The 17971-nt window shown below is 37.5% G+C and overlaps 1 protein-coding gene across 1 annotated transcript; it reads left to right on the forward strand.

Annotated features, from left to right (window-relative positions):
* The first annotated feature begins 247 nt into the window (after window positions 1-247).
* LOC149831505 (uncharacterized) lies at window positions 248-17036 on the forward strand. Its single transcript, XM_090013034.1, has 6 exons — window positions 248-445; window positions 13028-13109; window positions 13186-13315; window positions 13395-13524; window positions 13609-13734; window positions 16935-17036. The coding sequence occupies exons 1-6, from the start codon at window positions 248-250 to the stop codon at window positions 17034-17036; spliced, it is 768 nt and encodes a 255-aa protein (XP_089869160.1).
* The last annotated feature ends 935 nt before the right edge of the window (window positions 17037-17971 follow it).

Here is a 17971-nt window from a genome sequence, read left to right on the forward strand (position 1 = left end):
CTGTGAGGGCGTGCGTGTGCGTATGAGAGAGAGAGAGAGAGAGAGACCAGCAGTCACGAAGCCATGAAGGGCATGATATCTTTCGTTGGGTCTTCGGCGTCTAGAAACAGGAGCTGGCTGATAATCAGATCAGCAGTCAAGTTGTCCACCTGCAAATCATCCATGATTAAGAACAAACACTCCCCTAACCTTCACACACACACACACACACACAGAGCTCAAGAAGACAATGCTCTGCCTCAGAAGCATGTTGGTGGTATCAAGGTCCTCCAATGTCGGCATTCAAGCGCCCCCGCCCACATTCCAGGTTGCAGAAAGGGTGGTTCTGGTGGAAGAGGAAGATTTGAGGGATCTGCAGCATGTGGCTCACGGGCCTAACGGGCTGGCGGGGGGGAGCGCGACCTGGGTGGGGCGACCCCACTGTCACAGGAAAGTGGAAGAGAAGGTCATTTCTTTCTCACCAGGTCCCACTCTTTGGGCTGCTTATTTCACCGAGAGAAAAACTGGCCATTTTCGTATGAAAATCCGTCTATTTTTTTCTCTCCGCCAGTCTTTTGGCTCGGGTTGGACAAGAGAAGCCACTCATCCGGACTTGCATATTAGGCTGGGCGAGAAGAGCACAAAGACAGGTTTTCGTTTCAGTTCAATTTTTATATATGTAGTAAAAAATGCATTTTAGTTATAGTTTCACATCACGCAGTGTAGCATAGAAAAAATTATTCAAGTGTTTTTCCTGCAAGCGATATATTAAGAGTTTAAATGTTATTGCTTCTGGCATTGAAATAATGTATTTTTCTTTTTAATGAATGAGCCAGCTCGAACTTGGCTCAATATGTTTAGAGTTCAAATCTTATTATTTTCAACTTAAAAAAAAAATGTTTATTTTTTTTGTAAACGACCCATCTCAAGTTTGGCGAGCGGTCATCCAACACAAGCCAAACCAGAACACCTGATGCTAGGCTTGTTATTCTTGTTTACCAGTCGGACTTTTGAATATAGGAACAGCAAAAGGACCCTTGTCTTTAAACAGGTGGTAGCATTTCATGACACCGGCTTCACTTTTAAGCTCATTATTGGCCGTTGTGGCTGAAATTTAGTTAAATAATATTTTAAAAGAAAATAAGTAAAGATATCTTAGACACCGTACGGCCGTACGGGTAGTGGCGATGGGCTAACTTTTTCTGCCGCATCGATAGGGACAAAACAAATAAAAATATCAGTTTAACTATCTTTTGAAATCTCAGACATTTTGTACCTTTTCTGATTTTTTTTCCTTGTGCTCTTAGCTTTTATAGGATGCAAGGTAGTGCATGGAAGACATAGGTACGGTAAATTAGCCTAGCTTGAAGTGGCTCATTTTTGTGGCAAACAAAACCAAAATTTTAGCTAACGATGTGTAAGAATTTTTTATAATTATTTGATAAATAAAGATGAATTTTATGTCTCAAATTTAATTTTAATTTTAATTTTTATTTTAAGTTAATTTTAAGTTAATTTAAATTTTAATTTTATTTAAATTTTATTTTGAGATTTAATTTTAATTTAGAGTTAAATTTTAATTTAAGATTTAATTTGAATTTAAAGTTGAATTTAGAATTTAATTTGAAGGTTCAATTCAGAATTAATTTGAGTTAATTAAGAAAGCTTAACCCATAAGGTGGGACACCCCCCATGTAGGCTCCTTCTGAATTGTAGAGTCCATATGAAAAGAATTTAATATAGTTAATTAAATTCTTAATTATTTTAAAGTCAAACTAATTATTAGTTTTCTTATTCTATTAACCTTCCACGTAGGAATCCTAATTAACTTAGAATTTTATAAATTTATATATAATAAAATTAAAATTTAAATGATATAAGAATTAGAGAGATTTTCTTATGGGATTGGAAAATATCCCAAAGAGTTCTATAAAGGAGGCTCCCTTCTCCCTCTCTATCACACGCCGCTCTCTCTATCTTGCCTATCCTTCCTTCATATTCCTTATCTCTCTTTCCTTCCTTTTTTCTTTCATACACCCTTTCTAGAAAGAGCTTATTATGGAGGCTGATGTGGTTGCATCTTGATGGTGCATACATATAAAGATTCAGTTGGTGCATCTTTGATTGTAAAGTAGGTACACTGTAACCATGCATATGTGTATGAGACTAGATACATAAACATGTTGTGGATGATTTTCAGATGTGTATCGCCATACATATCAGCCTACATTCACCTAGGTACTGATATGATTTTGAGCATGGAAGGTTTTTTTATCAACAAAATTTCTCTTTTCGAAAATTATTTTGAGAAAAACACATTCTCTACGGGATAGTGTTTGTTTTCATATGTAGATTATGAACATGTATTATGTTTCTGTGATTATAACACAATTAAATATGTATATGCATGAATATGATGTGCTTTGATGGATCAAAATTGTTGGATGCATGTTTTTGGTATTTTCTTTATGAAAATCATGAAGTTCTTGATGTATTTTTTAGAAACTGCATTTTGTTTTGGATATTTTTTGACTAATTTTAATATAAAATCTGGATTTTCAAAACCTATGGGACGTTTCAGACATATGAAAGCATTCCCAGTAAAAATTTTAAGCTTAGAAGAGTTGTGGTTTGAAATACATGCTCGTTATAAGTTAACACAGAATTTCTGTTCTGACAGAAAATTTGTGTAGGCTGCACACTTTTGTAAAAATCACACCTCTCAAAATATTTAGGATTTATAATTAATATTTTATGTGTATTAGTTTGTATATAGAATAGCACACGATAGAAATTTTGGAGACTAATTATTTACAGATTGAAAACTAAAAATCATAAAAGTTTGATTCAAAACTTATAATTTCTAAAAAATAGTCTATTAAATAACATAAATAACTTATATTAAGGGAATTTTAATTCTCTATTGAAAACAAATTTAACTCTGGATTTTTTAGTACTTGTGTAAGACATATCAAGCTAACCATAGCAAAAATCCTAATGTTTAATTCATTTTATATAATTGTTGGCTTATTTTATATTGAAAAGACTAAATTGATAAAGTTGTTTTGAGAATATAAAGCAGTGGGAGATTTCAAAAATTGTATTTTTCTGATCTAGAATGAGTTTTGATCTGATTTTTTTATATAAGTAAAATATGTGAGAAACTACAATAAAATTATCAAAGCCAAAATCATATTGTATGACTTATAGCAGAATTTCTAACGACTGAGAAATTATATCCTAACATTATCGAATTGGGAACTTGTGCTTCAAAGTATGTCATGGTTTGAAGTGTGAACCATATGAACATGGCTTAATTTCATAGGTGAACCAGATGAACAAACGACTTGTTGTACCATATGTGGGCCTATTGAGGTTGAGAAATTGTGCCATACTTGTAAATATTTTTTTAATATTATATTATAATTCTCTTTTATAAAGTTATAATGGGCTGCATGATATGTGAATATTCAACATGATATGTGAATATGCAACATGATGTTATGACATACAACATAATGTTATGATATACTATAAGGTATGAAATGCATGTATGCATATGTAGATATTCATGAATGAGCTTGTGATTTAGAAAAACCAATGTGGTATCATCAGTGCACGAATATGTGTGTGGCATGTGATGATGAACGAACAAGGGGTTGAAAAAGAACTCAAGATGGTTAAATGTGTATAAAGTTATGAAAAATACATGTACACATAATAATTTGGTTATCACCTTCATAAGCAAGATGCTTGATTGATTTAAAGATATTGGAGCATACTGAATGAGTTATCAACATGAGTGAGCAAATGAAATTGTATAACTACCATGAATGGGTATTATGATGCTCATGCCTGAAGGGCAATATAGAAAGTTATCCTAGAGAGGTACTTGGGCTATTGAACCATGAAGTGCTCCATATGCACATGTGATAAAAATGCATTGAAACTACCCTCGATGAAAGACCTAGTCATGCTGGCTAAGCCTGCCATACTTATGATTGCTTTCTCGACAGTGTAAACCCATAGTGGAGCCCTTGTATGCCCCCAAGAAGTCACCTTGCTTCAGCATGAGCAAGGGGCATAATGCCCTTGCCCTTTCTTATATGCAAGGAGTTGGCGCCCATGGAAATGAAACACTAAAAAAAAGTATGTTTCTTTTTCTTTGATTGTTTAAATCAAAAGGAAAATAAACACCAATCCGTGAATGGGCTTATGGCTTTATGTAAAATTATGTCTCTTTCTCAATTAGCACTTTTGTAACATCTCTTTCGTCTCAACAACAACCTCAATTATCGGTTATGATTGACTTAGCATCACCATTGTGAGAAGTCTTAGGATTTTATTGTTGCAACTGATATGAACATGAACATGAACCAACTAGGGCTTCCATTGTTTTGCAGGAGCTGTTAGTGCACTTCACCTTGTGTTGGGATGTTGCAAGTTAAAATCCCATTATTACATTGTATAACCGGTGGGGGTCTGCCTAACCCCAGCTTGCATATAAACAAAAAAACTGATGAACATATAAAAGGGAGCAGTTTCACATCAAGCATGACACTCTAAGCCTATACGACGAGTAGTGGTGGGCAATGGATCAAGCAGCTTATACCAGCTGGGCTTGGACTTGGCCTAGCTATCAACAAGCCAAACAAGGGCCAGCCCACAGGCTGAAATAGGCAGCCGCGGGCATGGTGTTTGGTTGTTTTTTTATGATGAGGAACTTTCACTGAAGAGAAAAAAACCCTGGGTGGGGCCCCACGACCACCCTGCTTTATGTGGCCTACATCTTATAGCTACTGAGACACCGTGACACTAGTGGGGTTTGATATGATACCTTCTTCTCAACACCTAAATGTCCATATTCACTAAATGAATGATGTAAAACACATCTATGTAGGCCACATTGATAAAATAAAACTTGCATCAATGAAATCCCAAAGAGGGGTACATAGATAGGGATGTTTTTGAGGATAGTGAAGCAGAATTGATGCCCTAGTGCCCTTAGAGAAGCCGTTTCCCCTCACCCCCCCACGCCGGAAAGGCTTTCATGCGATAATAACTTTATTCATTAACTAAAGTTAAATCTTTAGTTAAACTAAGTCAAATGATAATAATACCTTCAAAAGACTAAAATACTTGTGCTTTTCCTTTTTATGAGTGCAAAGAACTATGTCATGGACCAATGGGGGCTCCACTTGTCTAGTAGGAGCAGTTAGTGCACGTCATCTTATGTTGGGAAGTTGCAAGTTCCAACCCCAAATGGTATGGTTGTATAACTGGTAGGGGTCTGACTAACCCCAGTGAAAAAAAGAACTATGTCATGGAGATACACCATTTTGCCAGCGACACAATCTGACATACTAACATGAACATTAATATGTATGGTTAGTATTTTAATAATTTTATTAATGTTGATTTAATAAAAATGTATTTTTATATTAAAATATAAAAAAACTTTTATTAATTAAAAAATAAATTTTTTATATTTTTGAGCAAAAATCAAACTTGTGAGTTAAACCTGCATTATGGGCACATTTGGAAGTGAGAAAGATGTAGGAAAAGTGATGCAAAATGAAAATTTCATATGGATTTTCTGACCCTTCCAAACACAAGAGAGTTTTTATAAAAAATACAATTTTTGATAGGAAACATTCTTCCAAGGGAGGAGGAGGAATGTCTCCTACCAAGAGAAAATTTATTTTTACACTCTCTACCACCCTGTCTCATCATGTCTTACCATCACCACCACCCATCTCACCTCCAGCAAATTTTTTCATATTTTTTCACTTATTTTTCTCAAGCTACACAAACAAGCAAAAAAAAAATCTTTTAGAGAGTTTTTCTAGATTTCAAACATGCCCTATGTGTCCTCGTATCCTCTTGTCTTCGAGACATAGGTAAACAATTATTTTTAACCCCAAAAGGCAATATATAAGGCTCAAAAGAATCAAGGTAATTTTCTGATAACCACCAAAGCTTTCCCTCTATCTAATATAACTACCAAACATAGGTTTGTCTTTTCAAATTTCCACCAAAGAATTCTCACCGCCGTTAAGCAAATGCACCCAATTGTCAACCACCGGTAGCTTAACCATGAGTATCCATTTAACTCATGGTTTGATATTCTCATTTTACTCTTAAAAAAGTTACAACGTATTGCCCTCATCTTTTCACTCAACTAAAATTACTGTTTTGTTCTTAAACCCAAAATTCTTTCTTTTGATGCATCAGGATGAAAATGGGTGGGTGTTTTAACCCAGGTCCAAACCGGATTCAATTCACATTAACTGATTCAAATCTGGATAGTGTATATCTGAATCTAATTTAGAACTGGAATAGATAAAGTTAGGGTCTATCTAGATTCGTGGTTGAAATCAAATAAGCATATGCTGCATACGTGGATGGCTCTGGGTCATAATGTCATTAAACCTGAGTCATTTGTCTTTTCCCTTAAAAATCATTTTCTTGGATCAGTCCCATTTTTGGACTGGATCCTCAGCTCTATTGTATGACTCAAGTTGAATTCAGATATGAAACTTAACCCACCATTCAAAAGTTGAAACTAGTACTGGATCTACCCTAACATGAACTATATTCATCTTATTTTCAACTCTATTATTTATGAGGGTTGCAAATAGGTTTCGTCAGGTAGGTCTCATCAGACCCATACCTAAATCAGGTCTAAAAAACTGAACAAAAATTTACCCAATACCAGTTGGGTCTGGGATCATCTTTGGTATGATTTTGACATATTTAATGTGTTGAGTTTTAATTAGACCCATTTTTAACATCACATTTAGAATTAGACCTACACAAACCCGAACTGATATAAAGTAGGTTTAGAGGTTTGGGTATTAAAAATTCTAAATGGGTCAGATTTTCTATCATTTGAACAAAATCCGATCCATATCCTATATATCCAAATCCCTATTGGATTGGGAAAAAGTATATATGGATTGGTATGGTTAAATCATGGTCAGAATTTGGTAAAAAAATATGATTTAATCTAATCTAACCTACTTTACCATTCTCGCATAGAAATAGGTATATTTTACATATTTTCAATGGATCAAATACTAGATTGATTCATATGATGACCAGATCCTAGATGTTTGAGTATAGTAAACTAGATCCATAATCGGATCTATTATTCAAAAATCAGGTCCACTGCTATCAAGCTTGAGGTGTCAATGGGTCGGATTTGGTTTTGACCTAGGTGAGTTTGAATCCATATTTGACTTTGAGGTGCTAATACTGGGTCCGATCTGGCTTGCTATAAGAAAAACCATACCTGGGTCCTGTAAGGATTACATAAACCAGACCGTGTCCATACCCAGTAAAATAATATTTTTTATCTTTTTATATCGAAAAGTCATGGGTCATAATCATAACTCAGGTATGACCCAGGTCCGGTATGAAATTTCACAAACCATACCCCACTCTATATACTAATCAGACCTATTGGGTTTTACCTGGTTTCTAATTGGACCTCCTTCATCACCAAACCTTAAGTCCCTAACCCTATAAGGTTTGGTATGGGCTAGGTCAGTTTAACCTTGCCCATTGACACAATTAACACTCCTAAGCTTGACCCAACTCCAGTGGCGGAGCCAGAAGTTTTTCGTTGGGTGTGCAGACTTCGGGTCTTGGGGACAATGCTATGGTCTTGAAGGACGATTCATTTATTCGGACCAGTGGCGGAGCTAGAATTTTTTCGCCCACTCATCGTCAGAAGAAATTTTGGTTGTGCGTGTTAGATCTGACATGCTCTTCTAGAAGCGGCCTCCTTGGCGGGAGAAGGAGATGGCCATCGAGTTGATGGTACCATCTGGTTTCATCATTCTGAGGGCCTTCATGGCATCTGCCTGCCCGTGGTCAGGCTATAACAACACACCTTCAATCCCTCTTTTCCTCCATTTAGTGAAGCAAACATAGTGTTTTGCATGACACCCATAACCACATTTAGGTTCCAGTCATCCATATCACCATTCCTATCATTAGGACCTCACTGATGCAAGTTGTTTTCATCAAATTGGACCCTGTGTATGTGATCTACATCATCCATTTAGTGAAGATAGGCATTTGAATAGGCAGAATCCGACTTATGTGCAGGACTTTTTGTTGATTCAAAAATCAATAACCATTAATAAAAACATGGTTTTTTTTTGTTAAATAACACTGTCAAAATAAATTGAAAATCATATTTTTTTTTATTAAAGAACACTACCAAAAGATTGATTTCTATTAAATCAACCGTGCTGAACCCATCGATAGGGCCAGATTGATCAAAACAACTTAGTACCGATGAGATCCCAGAGGGAGTTATGACCACAGAGGATCATATAGGGATGAGTGGAGCTAGGTTCCCCATAAACGTAGGTTACACGGTTTCACAAACACTACAAGAAAATTGTTAATTAGCGACGGAAATTAGCGACGGATTTTTTCCGTCGCTAATTAGCGACAGATTAGCTAGAGATAGAATCTGTCGCTAATTCGCGACGGATTAGCGAGGAAACAAATTTTATCGCTAATCTGTCGCTACTTAGCGACGGATTAGCGATTAAATTTTTTGTCGCTACTTTTTATTACAAGAACACCATTTTAGCGATGGATTTAGAGAGGGAACTCTGTCGTCGCTAATCCGTCGCTAATTAGCGACGGAGTAGCGACAGAATATATTCCGTCGCGGTTTTTGTATTTTGATTTAGCGACGGCTTAGCGACGGAATGTTTCCGTCGCTAAGCCGTTGCTAAATATCGCGTAAATCCCTAATCTCATCCCTCTTTCTCTTTTTCCTGTTTCGCTGTATTGCTCCCGCCCGCCGCCCTCTCCCTCCCGCCGCCCGTCGGCTCTCGCCACCGTCCGGCCGCCGCCGCCTCGCCGACGATCCTCGCTGTCGACCTCTCTGCTTGGCTAGCGGCTGCGCCAGGGACCCCGAGCACCGGCGACCCGCCGCCGACCTCTTCCTCCTCCCTGCTGTTCCTCCCTGTGGCTGCTGCCGGGAGGTGTTGTCTCCCCTTCGCCGGCGACTCGCAACCGACGTCCTCAGCCGCCGACGACCGACGATCCTCCCTGCAGCCACCTCTTCGCCTCCGCTCTGAGTTCCGGCGACCCAGTGACCCCCGAGCTTCGCTCCAGGTCTCCCCCTCTCTGCTGTCGACTGCGCCGGCCACCGGCGACCTCGCCAGCCGTCGCTCCCCGTGCTTTCCGGCAGGGGGGGTCGACCCCCTGCGTTTCCGGCAGGGGGGGTCGACCCCCTGCGTTTCCGGCAGGGGTGGTCGACCCCCTGCCGGAAAGGCATGGGGGGTCGACCCCCTGCCGAAAACGCAGGGGATCGACCCCCCCTGCCGTAAAGGCACGGCAGGGGGTCAACCCCCCATGCCGGAACTGCCTTTCCGGCAGGGGGTTTAACCCCCTTCCCTGCCGGAAAGGCAGGTGGTTTAACTGGCTAGGTTGAGATTTAAAATTCAAAAAAAAATTTAATTATAAAAAAAAAATTCAAATCGAAATCAACTGGCTAGGTTGAGATTTAATCAACTGTGGTTAGTTAGAGTATTTCATAAATTTTTATCAATTTGTTAGTTTGTTCTAGTTAGAGTAGTTCATAAATTTTTATCAATTTGTTAGTTTGTTAATGTCTACTGGTAGTTAGTTTTACTTCAATTTGTTTTCTTGAAATCTGGTTAGTTAGAGTATTTCAATCTATTAGTCTTTTATAATTATATTTTTCTTAGATAGATTGGTATTTAATGTTCTCACAATCAGTTAGTTAGATTAGGGCTATTTGAATTCTTTATGATAGTGGTGGTTAAACGGAGTTCACATCTTTTCTAGTAAACTAATTGATTGATTTACTATTCCTTTGCTAAGTAGTTCAGATTAGAAATTGTCTATGACTTTATGTTAGTCGACTGGTTCAACATGTTATAGCTGGTTTGTTAAATTAGCATCTTCTAGTTAGATTTGGCTTAACATATATACTATTTTTCTTTTCTCTTCTTTCAATTAGTTAGAGTTGTTTTAATTTTTTTAGTTAGTGTTTCATCTTGTTTCATGATTAGTTAGTTTGTTACTTAATTTGTTTTGTTTTTGTGCAGATTTTTCAACGGAACCAACTCGTGCTCGGCCACCTGTGGTAAGTAAATGACAAAAACAATGCAAATTGGGTAAATACCCGTGGTGAGTAAGTGATGCAAACGTATCACATGTTATTTAATTTATTGAATGCAGCACTTTATTGTTCACACACACACTTAGTTGTTGATATCTAGGACTGCTTTGTTGGAGTTCGGAGATCATGCTGAGCATGATTTTAATGTAGAAATATGAAAGTGTTCTTATTTTTGGAGTACGGAGTCCATGCTAAGCATGGTAGTAGTTAGTGAGATATTGAAGTGTGTTTGCTGCAAGTACATGTTTGTCATTTATTTGATATGAATGATTATGATGTATTGCAATGTTTGATGTAATTGTATCCATGCTTGCATGTAGTTACTTTCAATTTGATTTTGACTTCCATGTGAAATTTTATAATAAAAGCATGCTTCAAATGATTGTATCATGTCATTAATAGTTTGCACATGAAAATATTAAGTTATCAATGCATGCATCAAAATTCTTGTTATTGTTTGACATAGTATATTGCATGATAAATTTGATATTTTCTTCATCGTAGCATTCTGATTGTTTTTTTCTTAATTCGTTAGAATACTATTCATAACATCATACGACAGAATGACTGCAAACCGTGAATGGATGTACCGTAGGATAGTGGACAATGAGTTATCGCATGAATATATGGATGGTGTCGATAGTTTTATTGAATTTGCAACGGCGAGTGTCAGTACGGTAGATCCCACAGGTCGGATTAGGTGTCCCTGCAAGATTTGTAAGAATAATCGATTTGTAGAACCTCATGGCGTTAGACATCACCTATACAGGAAGGGTTTTGTGAGTGATTATCAGAACTGGACGTTTCATGGAGAAGAATTTAGAAACGATTTTGATGCACGGGTGAATGTGGTGCACGATAATCCATATACGAATTTGATATTTGATGTTGCAGGAACATAACTGGGTTCTGCTATGAGTTCTAGTGATGTACGAACTGCCGTAGATGAAGAATCACCAAACGATGCAGTTAGTAGATTTTATGATTTACTTAAAGATGCTGATGAGCCACTTTGGAACGGTTGTGAGAGTCACACTATCTTGTCTGCAGTTCTTCAACTAATGAATTTGAAGTCCGAGTATAATTTGAGTCAATCATGTTTTGACCGTTTGTGCATGATTGTGAAGAGTATGTTGCCTAAAGATGAGAAATTGCCACAAAATTTCTATCGTGCGAAAGTTATGGTCAACGCTCTAGGTATGGGTTACAAAAAGATTGATGCTTGTCCAAATCACTGCATGTTGTATTTCAAGGAGCAGGAAAACGACATATCATGCCCGTCATGTGGGCATCCTCGGTTCAAGCCAAAGACAAGAGGCAATGGTAGCACGAGATCAAAGGAAGTTTCATACAAGTCGCTCCGCTACTTTCCTATCACTCCTAGATTGCAGCGATTGTATATGTCTTCAAAGACAGCTAAACACATGAGATGGCATGCAAATAAAGTTCGACACGATGAAAACAAGATCACGCATCCTGTTGACGCTGAAGCTTGGAAGCACTTTGATCGTACTCATCAGAACTTCGCAATGGAAGTGCGAAATGTTAGACTCGGTCTATGTACAGATGGATTTAATCCATTTGGGGGTAGATCAACTCCATACTCATGCTGGCCAGTATTTGTAACTCCATACAACCTTCCACCAAGCTTGTGTATGAAACGTCCAAATCTTTTCTTGTCTCTGTTGATCCCTGGTCCGACCTCACCTGGCCAAAATCTTGATGTATATCTAAGGCCATTGATTGATGAATTAAAAGTACTGTGGGATGACGGTGTTACCACGTATGATGCCCACAAAAAACAAAATTTCAACATGAAGGCCGCTGTTCTATGGACAATCAGTGACTTCCCTGCATATGGTATGTTATCTGGTTGAAGCACACATGGGAGGTTGGCTTGTCCGTACTGCATGGAGGATTCCAAAGCTTTTAGATTGAGGCATGGAAGGAAGCCTTGCTGGTTTGATTGCCATCGTTCGATTCCATACAAAAGACTACGGTATAAACAAATCAACGATAAATAGTGGCGTGTGTGTCAAGGGTAGCAGCTACGGTAAAAATGAACATGATTACTATGGTGTTATAGAGGAAATAATGGAGTTGACTTACTTAGGCATGAATAACAGGGTTACGGTATTCAAGTGTCATTGGTTTGATCCAACTGCAACAAGACTCGACAAAGCTTTAGGCATTGTGGAGATGAATCATAAATCCAGGTTTGGAACATATGAACCATTCATATTAGCCTCGCAAGCTCAACAAGTTTATTATACTTCATATCCGAATATAAAAAAGTCAGATAGAAATGAATGGTAGGCAGTTTGCAAGGTGAAATCCAAACTATACCCCGAGTATGATCAGTTACAGGAAGATGTTGCGCATGATATGCATGTCATATCTCCATTGGCTGATGAAACATTCATAGAGGAATGTGATTCAAATGATGTACCAAGTGGATGGGCAAACAATGAAGAAGAAGAAGAAGAAGAAAGTCAAACTAGTGACGAGGAAGAATTCTCAAGCTAGTGAGCAAAATCTTATACTACAAACCTCTATTTAAATGCATTGTAATACTTGATGTGAGTTGTATTGCAATACTTGGTGTGAATGATTAAAAATTTTATTTCAATGTATTGTAATACTTGATACGAATGATTTGAATGCATTGTAATACTTGATGTGAATGATTTCAATTATCTGAATGTATTATAATTTATGCAATTAACGAATGATTTGAATTAGTGCAATACTTGATGTCAATGATTTGAATTATTTGAATGCATTGCAATGCTTGATGTGAATGACTTGAATGCATTGTAATACTTGATGTGAATTATTTGAATGTATTGTATGACATATGTTATTTGTTAGAATATGGTTCGTGGAGGTTATAGTGGTCGCTCATCCAGTAGTAGCCAGGCTCAACCTTCATCTTCACGGGCTCCTGTGATAGGTATATCATATAACTAATTAGATGCTTGATTAGTTCAAATGCACATTCTGAGAACTTGGTGTGTATTTTTTTACAGATGATGTTGCGCCTGTACACGACCCACCTACACCAGTTGATCGCACAAGTCAACAGCCAACACAGGAAACAGGGTCTTCTCAGGCTGGCACAAGAAGACTCATTCGAATAGTGTATATCGATAATCGACCGTAAGTATTTTGTTTTCAATTATTGCATATCTTTTAAATATTTTATATTGATATTTACTGTGTAACAATTCATGTGCAGCACGAGGTTTGAGCCACAAGAAGTAGTACGGGAGATTAGGAATTCACTTCTTCAACATCTACCAGGACCAGTTGCTCAATGGAAAGAGTACCCAAAGGAGGTGTTAGACAGATTGTGGTCCTCATTCATGGTATACAGTTGTTCCTCATAGTTAATGTGTTTCATATTTAATTTATTTAAGCAATGTCTACTAACTTTCTGAAAATATTTGTAGGCTTCGAATCGCTTTGCAACTACGGTGGAAGAAAATGATGCAAGGAAGGTGTGGCAGAAGGTGGCTGCCAATCGATTTGCAGACATGCTGTACACTATGAAGACTGCAGCAAAAAAAGCATCTGGCGTAGTAGATGATCCATTACTGTGGAAGGGCCATGGTCCTATTACTATCAGGAGAGATTACTGGGATGAAATGTGCGATATGTGGACGGGAGATGCATTTAAAAATCGCTCTGCGAAGGCTTCACAAAATCGATCGAAGATGCCCGAAGCCCATCTACACACAGGTGGATCTAAGACATTTGGGAGCCACCTAAAGAAAATGGTAACTCATCAATATATAATATTAATTTTATAAGTATTGTTGCAAATTTGTGTACTAAATCTTTTGTCATTTAACTTCGTAGGAAGCAGAAAAAGGAGGCAGTGTACCATATAAGGATGTGTTTGTAGAAACACATAAACGGAAGACCACGGGAGTCTTCGTATCAGAGAAGGCGAGAACGACAACGGTATGTATTAATTCTATTAATAATCATTGCAATATATATGCAAGTTATCATAATGTTATCATTAATTATTAATGAATACTTTAAACATTATTTTGTAGGAGGCATATGAGCAACAGATGGTAGAGCGATATGGCGAAGACGCTACTCAGCATCCATCATTTGATCCTACAGCATGGGTGACTGCAGCAGGTGAGCCCAAAAAAGGTCGCGTGTTCGGGTTTGGGAGTAATATGAACACTTCACCAGTTATTGGTTCTTTCAGTTACGGCTCACCGACTTCTTGCGCCGACATAAGCTCCAAGCAGCCGACTATTCTTTCCGGTGATGATGTACGCGAGATCATTAATGAATCACTGAATAACTACTTCCAATACACCGTCGCCCCCTTTCTCCGAAATGAGATCAAGGCCGCTGTTCAGGATAGGGGATCTTCGATTCCAGGTCCCTCTCAGGTATAATCACATATATAGTTTTTTTGACTGTCTTAAAGCACATCTAAGCATGGTAGAATCACATATAGAGTTTTTCTAGATGCCTTAGAACACATATGAACATGCTATAATCACATATTCAATTTTTTTACTGCCTTAGCACACATATGAGCATGATAGAATCACATATAAAGTTGCTTTGCCTGCCTTAGAGCACATATGAGCATACTATATTCACATATTCAATTTTTTTACTGCCTTAGCACACATACGAGCATGATCGAATCACATATATAGTTTTTTGCCTGCCTTAAAGCACATCTGAGCATGGTAGAATCACATATAGAGTTTTTTTATATGCCTTAGAACACATATGAACATGCTATAATCACATATTCAATTTTTTGACTGCCTTAGCACACATATGAGCATGATAGAATCACATATATATATATTTAACTTTTTGTCTGTCTTAGAGCACATATGAGCATGATAGAATCACATATAAAGTTTTTTTGATTGCATTAGAACACATAAGCATGCTATAATCACATATTCAGTTTTTTTACTGCCTAAGAACACATATGAGCATATTATAATCACATATTCTGTTTTTTGACTGCCTTAGCACACATATGAGCATGCTATAATAACATATAGAGTTTTTTAACTGCCTTAGAACACATATGAACATGTTATATATCATTTATGATAGAATCACATATAAAATTTTTAGCTTTGCCTGCCTTAGAGCACATATGAGCATGCTATATTCACATATTCAATTTTTTTACTGCCTTAGCACACATACGAGCATGATCGAATCACATATATAGTTTTTTGCCTGCCTTAAAGCACATCTGAGCATGGTAGAATCACATATAGAGTTTTTTTATATGCCTTAGAACACATATGAACATGCTATAATCACATATTCAATTTTTTGACTGCCTTAGCACACATATGAGCATGATAGAATCACATATAGAGTTTTTTTATTGCCTTAGATCACACATGAGCACATGATAGAATCACATATAGTGTGTAATTTATTTTATTATATTTTGTTTATCAATACTGACTGTTCTTTTCTTGTGTAGGCTGCTAGCGATAATCAGGGTAGTGGAGCTGAAGGGACAGATAAAGACAATGAACAAGAAGACGCATAAAATCTTGGCGATGATTAGAGGACTGTGTTGAAGAAGTTCTATTTTTTTTATTTTTCCTAATTGTAATTGTTGAATTATAAATAATTAAACTTCTTAGTTTTAAGGTGGAACGATTAATTATTATAGATACTTGTTATATGACTTTTTTTGTGTGGTTTATTTTTTATTTACAGGAAATATAAATTGTACAGGAAATATAAATTGTACAGTTCTCGGTAATTAATTTTTAAATAAATTTTTTTTGAATTTTTTTCGTTTTTGCGACGGATTAGCGACGGATGATTCCGTCGCTATTCATATTAATCTAGCGACGGCTTAGCGACGGAATTAAATCCGTCGCCATGCCGTGGTCGCCGTTTAGTACCGGCGGATTGGCGACAGAATATAGCGCTCGTTATTCCGTCGCAATTAGCGACGGACTTGGCGACGGAATTATTCCGTCGCCAGTTAGCGTCGAAATATTCGCGACGTAAGCATATTGTCGCCGCGTTGTCGCTAATCCGTCGCTAACATGGTTAGCGACGGATTAGCGACGGAATGTGGTCGTCGCTAATCTACTGCTTTGTTGTAGTGAAAGAACAAATGACAAAAGAAAAAGTTGGAAAAAACACACAAATCTTCGTTGAATATTCACAAGAGAGAACTCCAACTCCCACAAACTAATAACCTGTCTCTTCTGCGGTTTTTACACAATTCAATAAGGTGAAAAAAATTAAGGGAAAATATTAGCACTACCATCGTCAGAAGAAAACACACGGACGCATATTTTTTCTTTAACATCGTGAGAAGATTTTTTTTTCAGGTTTCTAATTCTGGGGTGGGCGACCGCCCACCCATGCTTCGAGAGAGAGAGAGAGAGAGAGAGAGAGAGAGAGAGAGAGAGAGAGAGATGGTGCACGAGACAAGTTTTTTAATAATTAGGCCCTTCAATTTGGGAAAGGTCTTTGAGTAAGAGATGTGATCAATGTTATCAGTGTCGGTGAGTATCAGCTGATACGTATCATATCGTTAAGTTTTTTATACAATACAATGACCTGAATTGATCCTTTAAAAAATGGGCCGATTCAAGACGAAACGACTCAGTAGCAGAAAAATCGGCTGAATCAACCTCTTTCCCTTTCCCTTTCACTTTCTCGGTTTCTTGAATGATTCAGTAGGAGCGAGTTTCTCAATTTCTTGAATTTTCTTCAACTTTCATAGTTTCTCTTTCAGTTCCATTCGTCGTGGTGCCACTCTGCTACTCTCAAGTTTGGTCAATCGCTATGGCATTGCTCCGACTACCCCTCGTCTGCGGCGCTGATCGATCATCGATAACCCCTCTCTCTCTCTCTCTCTCTCTCTCTCTCTCTCTCTCTCTCTCTCTCTCTCTCTCTCGACCACCGAAACAGGGCCTCAGGATGACCCTTTTTTGGCTAGCTACTCTAGCCGAAGAAGTGCCTCTGATTGGCCCTTATTTGGTTGTTGTTTGCCGCCTCCCTCTCTCTGCTTCAAGCAGTCGAAACAGGGCCTCTGGATGGCCTTTTCCAGCCAACTGCTATGGTCAGATAAAGGACTCCGATTGGCCTTTCTTTGGCTGTTGCCCCCCACCCCTCTTCTCCCCTCTGCTTCAAGCAGTTGAAACATGGCCTCTTATTGGCCCTTCTGGCCTTCTTTGGCCACTGCCCCCTTCCCCTTTGTAAATGCACATAAAATTGAATAATTGTATGTTATCGAAGGAAGAGCATCAGGTGATCCACGATGAGAATTTAGGTTTATGTATGACCCTCTAGATAATGACAAGGTTCAATGTAACTAATGTAGTAAAAAAAATAAGTTATAACATCACTAGTTTAAAAGAACATATATCACGAAAAAAGGAGTTGCTAGTTGTAAGGATGGGGTTGAAAATGAAATACATCAAGCAAAAGAAATGCTTGGACTTATTAGAATAAGAAAAAAAAAGAAAAGGCTGAAAGTCTAACATTTTCTTATGTTTGAGATTATGATGTTAATGATAGGTAATAAAGTTGATGAAATACAAAATGCACCTCAAGATAAGGGAAAGGCTCCTATAAATTTGGTGAGTAGTAATAGTAAAGTTCAACAAACTAGCCAAAAAATAGGTATTGCATCATTTTTTGCTCCATAAACAACTTTTGGCTCTCAACATGACATTCGTTATGCTATGGCTTCAAATAAACAACTTGAAAAAGAAGATTTATGTGTTGCTTGTTTTATCTATGAGAATGCAATTGCTTTTAATATTGCAA

This window comes from Nuphar pumila, chromosome 7 (assembly GCF_984573655.1).
Source record: "Nuphar pumila chromosome 7, dmNupPumi1.hap1.1, whole genome shotgun sequence".
Lineage (NCBI taxonomy): Eukaryota > Viridiplantae > Streptophyta > Magnoliopsida > Nymphaeales > Nymphaeaceae > Nuphar > Nuphar pumila.

Bases quoted from the DNA above. Each gene is read 5' to 3' on its own strand.
- LOC149831505 (XM_090013034.1), top strand. From the start codon at position 248: ATGTTGGTGGTATCAAGGTCCTCCAATGTCGGCATTCAAGCGCCCCCG. The intron at 446-13,027 runs GTCATTTCTTTC...GTTATTTGTTAG, and splicing joins ACAGGAAAGTGGAAGAGAAG to AATATGGTTCGTGGAGGTTA. The intron at 13,735-16,934 runs GTAGTAGATGAT...TTTCTCTTTCAG, and splicing joins CAGCAAAAAAAGCATCTGGC to TTCCATTCGTCGTGGTGCCA.